The 8563-nt window shown below is 46.1% G+C and overlaps 1 protein-coding gene across 2 annotated transcripts; it reads right to left on the bottom strand.

The window, feature by feature from the left end:
* Positions 1-135: 135 nt before the first annotated feature.
* On the bottom strand, positions 136-8561 carry frrs1b (ferric-chelate reductase 1b). Of its 2 annotated transcripts, none has more exons than XM_062479517.1 (15): positions 8210-8561; positions 7358-7550; positions 7058-7209; positions 6779-6873; positions 6405-6546; positions 6100-6282; positions 4116-4214; positions 3722-3986; positions 3343-3458; positions 3173-3259; positions 2179-2276; positions 1977-2035; positions 1732-1875; positions 950-1032; positions 136-839 (listed from the first exon to the last, which is right to left on the bottom strand). In XM_062479517.1, the coding sequence occupies exons 2-15, from the start codon at positions 7548-7550 to the stop codon at positions 747-749; spliced, it is 1809 nt and encodes a 602-aa protein (XP_062335501.1). In that variant the 5' UTR covers positions 8210-8561; the 3' UTR covers positions 136-746. The 2 variants fall into 2 exon arrangements, with proteins under 2 accessions (XP_062335501.1, XP_062335502.1); XM_062479518.1 differs by having other exon boundaries at positions 950-1008; positions 8210-8560.
* Between the last annotated feature and the right edge of the window lie 2 nt (positions 8562-8563).

An 8563-nucleotide genomic window follows, 5' to 3' on the forward strand; every position in this document is an offset into this window, starting at 1 on the left:
CTGTATGAGAGAAGCACTGTGTCTGGCCTTTTTAGGATTCTCTTCTGCCGGTGAATTCCTTTGCATTCTCAATGCTAGTGTATAAGAGGATATAGTGCAACAATAAATATGTATGACCAATTCCCTTTACGCTTCATCAATAACATTTTATTGACCAGTACACACACACACACACACACACAAAAACACAAAAAGTGATCCAGTGCTCTAATCAGAAGAACATTTCCACAAATGGCTGAAGGCACTTGCAGTCACAGTGGTGACATACCGAGGCGAAGCACAGAAGAAACACTAATGAGCAGCACTATGTAGGATAACAGCAGAAAGCCCAGTCCTTTTCTGCGAGGCGAGCTGAGGGAAGTATTCAGCGGCACACAGTGAAACTGCAATACGTACAGCATCAACATGGTTGTGCCTAATCAAGCCCCTTTCAATACAAAATAACTAACGTTTTGATTTGAGTTGTTCACATGTAATATGTGGTATTTATTCAAACGAGCTGGAGAAATCAACAATAAATCACAGCAGAAGAGTGCGTTTTTGAACAGAGACTTGGCCCAGTGTGCGTTCCTTAAAATGATTTTTAAACAAATCATTCAAAATCTGACAATGTCAGAGGCAGTGCTGTGCTAAATAGCACCACTTTGGCTTGTGTGGAAAAATTGACAAACAATTCTGGTACACAAATTACGTACCTGTAATCACAATAAATTAGAATACTTTTTTGAAAACTTTTACATTTCTAGTTACACATTTGCAATAGTGCTTAAAAGGACAGCCAGGAATGTGACATTTCCCAAAAGGAACACGGCCAGGACGATCTTCTTGTATGGAGTCGCCTGAGAAGGATGAGAAAAAAGACAATCCCATTTTGAAAAGATGAGAGCGAAACAGAGCAGACCTAAATCTAGAAAGTCATCAGTCACTTCGATTTCCAGCTCAGTCGCACCTGTTTCTGCCTCAGCTCCTCCTCAACCTGAGTGACTAAGATCTCCTTATCCTCTGATTCTGTAAAATAGTGGAAACTGTGAACTGACAGAAAAATAGAAAGGTGATGTAGAGTAGAGCAGCGCCAAGTAGAGAAGAGTACATGTGATTATAGACCCTGTGGGGTATTAGTCAATCACAAGAACATCCTTTACAATTTTCAGAACATTCAGTCTGCAATATAGAAGACCAACGGCCAGAGATGACATTTCACACCCGAATGGTATTAACGCCCACGCATTAAAGAAGTAGGTTTGTGTTTTTTCACTTCTGCTTTTAATGGAATTGACAATTAGATGTGCTTTGCCTCTGAGCAAAAAAAGGACATGAATCATTCAAATAGGCACACATTGTTCTGTGTGTTCTTGTTCTGTTGTTTCTTGTTCTTCCAGGTTAAATTTAAGGTTTAATATCAAGTAGTCAGTCTTTTTTGGTACATGGTAATAGTGGTGTTGGTGAAGACATCTAATGTAAATGCTAGTGGGTTGTGCAGTGCACAACCATCCTAACCACCCGTGACGGGACTCGAACTCGGCACTACCGACTCTGCAAGCGCGACCACTACCAACTACTCCAATGAAAAGCTAGCGCTTCGCTGACTCGGGTGGTCTGTATATATACCTGAGGAGTGAGTTGAACTCATCTACATCGGCTACACTTGTATCTCAAACATGTTGCTGTCGCCCCCCTAAACGCCACGGCTACCAAAAGTTACATCCCGGCAAGAGAGGAGAGAGGCATCACCTGTGGCGAGCGATCTTCTAGTAAGGAGCTCCAGGAGCAGGTGGGTCACGACCAACCAGGCCACCCAGCCGTACAGCACGGCCGTGGGCCAGGGGCTGGGCAGGAGAATGGCCTGCTGTTGGGGCCCCAGGAACATGGCTGCAACTACAGGAGACAGGAGTGTGAGGAAGGAGACTGGGGGTTCCTGTGTGACCGTCACCATCGTCACCACCTCCACCATCATCGTCCGGATCATTCTCCCTTACCAGCCAGGACCTGGGCAGCGATGCCTGTCCCCAGATGCATCCAGTTGAAGACGTACCTCCTGAGGAACGAGAGATCGATTCAATGCATCGGGTCAATGGATACAGGCGCTGCACTGCCTGGACGTAATGTAGCGTATTGCTGTTTCATATCCCACTGTGGCCCGCAAGCATGAACGGGCTGAGTAGAACCGGGATCTCTTACCGTGAGGAGTCAGGGGCTGGTCTGATGAAGGCCACGGCGGGCTGGATCACGGACAATGCCATGACGGTACTGCCAAGGTAAGGGTGGGGGCCGGCATGCTGTAGGGGGGGGGGGGGGCAGAGGGGGATGTTAGAACTAACCTTGAATAAACGTTCCCCTCACCATTCAACGACTATTATCAGTACTCGAAGGTTGAGGGGTCAAACATGTAGGGGGGGAGGAGGGGGAGGGGGGGTCTGTTGAGGTTGATATTCAAGTACGACTCCAAGCAGAGCAGCGTTATCAGCGCTGACTAGACCTTCCTGTGATGTGTGATCCGAGAGCATTGTGGTTGCTGGGGTGCAGAGAATACAGCTTCAAAAGTTGGTAATCTAGGTACATACGCACTCATAAAATATTCAACTCAGGTCTCTGTGCTCAGAGAAAGAGGGACCCCTAGTGGTCATTTCAAAGCATGGCTCAGAAAACAATAGTGAAGTCAACAGCACAGAGGGCATTAGACAGACACACAACAAAGGCTTCTCAGTGAGGTCAATGGGTCCAAGTCAAATTACCGTTCTTACTCCAGGTTCATAACTTCAGGAATGCAAGCCAGTGTTCCTGAAGTTGTGAGTCAGGCATGACAAATACTTTGGTGGATCACAGCCGTGCTCTACACCAACCCTCTCTCTCTCTCTCTACCAGGGTACTACAACATGTGACCACACAACTGACTCACACAGACAGACGGGTGAAGGAGGCGCAGGGAGAGAAACACAGAGAGAGAGAGAGAGAGAGAGAGAGAGAGAGAGAGAGAGAGAGCGAGAAAGAGAGGAGGGAGAGAAAGAGAGAGTAGAGAAAGAGAGACCCGTCACCCAGCCAACCAGACAGGAACTAGAGGAGCGTGGTGCATTGTTGAACGTTGACTCATGACCAGCTGGTGGTGCAGAATCCTACAGACGGCCATGAAAGTAAGAAGCAGGATGAGACCGGCGCGGAGGCCGAGCAGACTCACCTTGCTCCATCCTCCTCTGTAGATGAAGGGCAAGGTGAACCCCGCGCAGGTCAGCGCCACAGACACGGCCATCAGGCTTCTGTGCACCTGTAGGCACGCATTCACGTCATCATCATCATCATCGAGAACAGGGAGAAAGACCGTTGTGTGTTGATGCTGAAGGGCTGTACCTGAAACCACATCTTCTGCCCGCATACCGTCCTCTCCGGCCAGTCTGCTCTGAAGTGGCGAGCGACCACAACTCCGGTGCTGACAGTAAACATCCAGGCTACAAGCATCAATGCACCTGGAGACAGAGGGAGGTGGAATCAGAGCTCAGAGCTGTGGAGACTGTCTGGAAGGGCTGAGCCTTCATAGCCAAGTATAGACCACAAATATGTGTATGTATATTTCTGCTTGAGAATGGATGGGGAGGTAGCATGGGTTGAGGTGTTAATTGGAATTTCCTTGAATTTAAGGGCTTTTATTATCTGTAACTCATCAAATGTCGTTCTTGTTTTTTTAATATGATGTATTATCAGGAGTTAGAACTGGGTTATGTGCACTCACCATGGAACTTGATCATCAAAGGTGACCGTGAGCCAATCAGATCCTCAGGAGTGCTTGTTAGGACCTTTTGATTGGTGGAAATCAAAGGCTGGCGGTCGTGTCTATGTATGGCGCCGTTTTCAGCCCTGCCGTGAGCTAGAAACAGGAAGAAGCTCTGGTCCAGATTGAACCTGCCGTCGCTCTGCTGCGCAGTCCGCACGTTTCTACGGAAACGACACTGGATGACCCCGTCAGAGAGCCTCCAGGCCCGTTCTGACAGAACATCCTGGGTGAAACGCAGAGACAAGTTCCGTGGTTAAAACAGCCCACTTTCACTTCAGCAACATAACAACAAGACAGTGCATGCATTCCAACAGGGGAGCAGGCGTATGCGTGTCCATGCGCGCGTGTCCACCTTCTCCGCCAGCACAGGGTGTGTTCGTCCAGAGACGTAGGCGGCGTCGATGTTCACGCCCTCGCCGTCTCTCACACACAGGTACACGTCATCGTCACCCTACAAACATACAGAGACGACATCACCTGCTGTAATACCTGGAGAGCCAAGTACCATACAGTTAGGTCCATAAGTATTTGGACATTGACACAATTTATCATTTTGGCTCTGTATACCACCACAATGGATTTGAAATGAAACAATCAAGATGTGCTTTAAGTGCAGACTTTCAGCTTTAATTTCAGGGTATTTACATCCAAATCAGGTGAACGGTGTAGGAATTACAACACATTTTATATGTGCCCCCCCCCTTTTTAAGGGACCAAAAATAATTGGACAAACTAACATAATCATAAATCTAATTGTCACTTTTAATACTTGGTTGCAAATCCTTTGCAGTCAATGACAGCCTGAAGTCTGGAACCCATAGACATCACCAGACGCTGGGTTTCGTCCCTGGTGATGCTCTGCCAGGCCTCTACTGCAACTGTCTTCAGTTCCTGCTTGTTCTTGGGGCATTTTCCCTTCAGTTTTGTCTTTAGCAAGTGAAATGCATGCTCAATTGGATTTAGGTCAGGTGATTGACTTGGCCATTGCAGAACATTCCACTTCTTTGCCTTAAAAAACTATTTGGTTGCATTCGCAGTATGCTTCGGGTCATTGTCCATCTGCACTGTGAAGCGCCGTCCTATGAGTTCTGAAGCATTTGGCTGAATCTGAGCAGATAATATTGCCCGAAACACTTCAGAATTCATCCTACTGCTTTTGTCAGCAGTCACATCATCGATAAATACAAGGGAACCAGTTCCATTGGCAGCCATACATGCCCACGCCATAACACTACCTCCACCATGCTTCACTGATGAGGTGGTATGCTTTGGATCATGAGCAGTTCCTTCCCTTCTCCATACTCTTCTCTTCCCATCATTCTGGTACAAGTTGATCTTGGTCTCATCTGTCCATAGGATGTTGTTCCAGAACTGTACAGGCTCTTTTAGATGTTTTTTTGGCAAACTCTAATCTGGTCTTCCTGTTTTTGAGACTCACCAATGGTTTACATCTTGTGGTGAACCCTCTGTATTTACTCTGGTGAAGTCTTCTCTTAATTGTTGACTTTGACACAGATACGCCTACCTCCTGGAGAGTGTTCTTGATCTGGCCAACTGTTGTGAAGGGGTTTTTCTTCACCAGGGAAAGAATTCTTCTGTCATCCACCACAGTTGTTTTCCGTGGTCTTCCGGGTCTTTTGGTGTTGCTGAGCTCACCAGTGCGTTCTTTCTTTTTAAGAATGTACCAAACAGTTGATTTGGCCACACCTAATGTTTTTGCTATCTCTCTGATAGGTTTGTTTTGATTTTTCAGCCTAACGATGGCTTGCTTCACTGATGGTGACAGCTCTTTGGACTTCATATTGAGAGTTGACAGCAACAGATTCCAAACACAAATATCATACTTGAAATTAACTCTAGACCTTTTATCTGCTCCTTGTCAATGAAATAACGAACTCCCTTTATGAGGGAATAACATACACCTGGCCATGGAACAGCTGAGCAGCCAATTGTCCAATTACTTTTGGTCCCTTAAAAAGGGGGGGGCCACATATAAAATGTATTGTAATTCCTACACCGTTCACCTGATTTGGATGTAAATACCCTGAAATTAAAGCTGAAAGTCTGCACTTAAAGCACATCTTGATTGTTTCATTTCAAATCCATTGTGGTGGTATACAGAGCCAAAATGATGACAATTGTGTCAATGTCCAAATACTTATGGACCTAACTGTACTTCCTATTGGCCCTCTGAGGATGAATTTGAGTAGACAAACACTGTGGCGCCATCTACTGACAGTTTTGTGCTTTTATTCAAGCGCCATGCGCACTCGGGTATGACTGTCAAGTACGATACTGCTTCTTCTTGGGTAGAGTGATGCGGTCTCTGTACGAACCATCCATTTGTCTAGTGACAGGGCGAAGGACATGTATCCCTCCGCCGGCCCGCTCAGCTCAAACAGCACAGTGTTTCCCTCCGGGGTGAAGGACAGGAAGAAGCAGTGCAGGTCAGCCTCTGGGTCACAGCCCACAGGGTCCCGCAAGCATGACTTGCTGCCGCCACAGCCGACCGAGGTGAACTGAGGTGGAGAGGGGGAGAAAGACAGTTCGAATCATCGTGTGAACAGACACTCTCCCCTCCTCTCCTTTCCTTTCCCCTCCCCTACACTCCACTCCCCTCCCCACCAAGACGGTGACTCACAGGACTGGGCAGTGGAGATGGGGTGGGGGGTTTAGTGGTGGAGGCAGAGGGGCTAGGAGGTTCCGGAGTCGTCCCCTTTAGAGACAACACAGGACCAGGGACCTTCACCCAAAACTCCTTATATTTGTGCACCACCGTCACCCTGATACAACAAGATAAGCATGCGCATGTCATTGAACATTGAATAGGTCTGAAAATCTATTTAAAACACAGTACAACCAGTGGTGTTGCATTAAAAAGGTACAGAAGTGTGTGAGACAGTAAGTACTACATAATGCATATTAAGCCAAAATGCCATCTTTTATGCAGAATGCAAACTGAGAATGTTTGTTGACTAACTGTTTCAGACAGGAACAGAAGTGGAGATTACTCACAGGATTTGAACTTTTTCTGGAGGGTTCCTTGGACATTCCCACAGAGCTTGGACCTCTGTCTTTTTGGAATCGCTGGTGTGGCTTACTGCGGATCCCTTCAAATGACAGGGTTGGTTAGCAACCATAAACACACACCGTTTTTCACCAAACCCCACATTACTGTCAGGAAAGATCTATCAAAGAACGAGACAAGTAACACCTATTTTTCTTGCTTTGTCATGCCATAACTAAGGTAAAGCCAGTGGGATTAGAGGCCAGTCAGACATCCCTGCACAGTACCTGCGTGCGGCCACAGCGCAGCAGCTGGGAAACAGCTGGGTTGACCAGGATGAACGACCCGACAGGAGAGGCAGTGGGGTTCCCAGCCTCCCTCGCTTCCATCAGGAAGCCCTTAAAGTAGCCTGACCCAGAAATGGCGACGGATAAAGTCACTGCGGAAGAGCAGGGGGAAAAATGATCACAAAAAACAACAACACTTACAATGCTGCAATATCGGTCTTACTACCTTCTACTGTATGCAAAAAAAGATGTTTTGCTTGGTTCTCTAAGGATCTAAGTAAATGCTCTGTGGGCAGTTACCTGTTATATTGTCCCCAGGACCAAAAGTCGAAGTGTGTACAGAGATGTTGTAAGGAGCAGGCAGGGGGCTGGACTCAGAGCCGTGCACTGGCACCATGTCCCCACAGGCCTGGGAAACCTTCCCGTTGCTAAAGCCAGAGACTGGCCCCATACCCAGAGCCACTACCACTGACAAGAGATGCAAGGCCAGCATCTGAAAAGACAGAGACATTGCATTAGTGAAGGTCTTTTAAGAATACTATGAGAACCAAGGAACCTTCTGGAAAGAACATGGAAGATTAAATAACCGGTTTGTCTAAATTTAAGTGGATTTAAGTAAGCTTATCCAGTACTGGACACTGACTAATAGCACCATGACTGGATCCTGTACATGTGTTCCGTCCTTCCCGTTTATCACGGGAAGGACATTTCTGATGGTTTTCTTCCTCTTAAAGTTGTGTATGTGGTCTTTTAATCAGCCTGTTGCAGACGGAAAACCAAGCTGGTCTCAGAGATAATGAAGGCGTTTCTCGATAAATGTGTGCTGTTTCTCAAAAAACTTTACACCAAATGTACCTTGTAAAATGTACAAACAATTGTCGTACACAAAAACACTGACTGCGACACCTATCGATACACCTAGAACACACTGCCCCGATGACAAGTATTGTTGCCTCGAGGCCAACTGCAAAGCGTATGCTCAGTCTCTCCGTACACCGCCACACAAGTGTCCTCATAGTTCAAAGTTTGAAAGGAATGCGGTTGTTCAAGATGCTGATCAACTATTGGAAAACATTATTTAAGTGTTTATGTAATTGTCTTGACTAGAAGTTCGTATTTGTAAAGCTAATATGGATATCAATATCTTCTTACCTCGTTTCAGTTTCCAAGAACTTAGTCATCTAAGGATTCCCGTCCACACTGAAAATGGGGGCGGTCTTTAGCCTACTCAATCTATCAGTGGGTCGCCTGGGGTAGGCACAAAGATTATTCAAAGTAGGCCATTTGGTCCGTATTTTAACTTCAGATTGTCTTTGTGCAGTAAGTAACCAATTGTTTGTTTTAATTATTTTAAATAAAATAATTTAAAGCTGAGCCAGCAATAACTTCCAACAGGCAAGTCTCATCCGGATAAAAAAAAAAAAAAGCTATTGTACACCACCTTGATAACCAAACTACTTAATTTAAGCGTTGAGTTGAGTGCTCGTGTCAACTATACTTATTCAA

The sequence above is a fragment of the Osmerus eperlanus genome, chromosome 15 (assembly GCF_963692335.1).
Source record: "Osmerus eperlanus chromosome 15, fOsmEpe2.1, whole genome shotgun sequence".
NCBI classification, from domain to species: domain Eukaryota; kingdom Metazoa; phylum Chordata; class Actinopteri; order Osmeriformes; family Osmeridae; genus Osmerus; species Osmerus eperlanus.

Bases quoted from the DNA above. Each gene is read 5' to 3' on its own strand.
- frrs1b (XM_062479517.1), bottom strand. From the start codon at position 7,550: ATGCTGGCCTTGCATCTCTTGTCAGTGGTAGTGGCTCTGGGTATGGGG. The intron at 6,547-6,778 runs GTGAGTAATCTC...TTGTTGTATCAG, and splicing joins CCAGAAAAAGTTCAAATCCT to GGTGACGGTGGTGCACAAAT. The intron at 6,283-6,404 runs GTGAGTCACCGT...TCTCCACCTCAG, and splicing joins CATCTCCACTGCCCAGTCCT to TTCACCTCGGTCGGCTGTGG.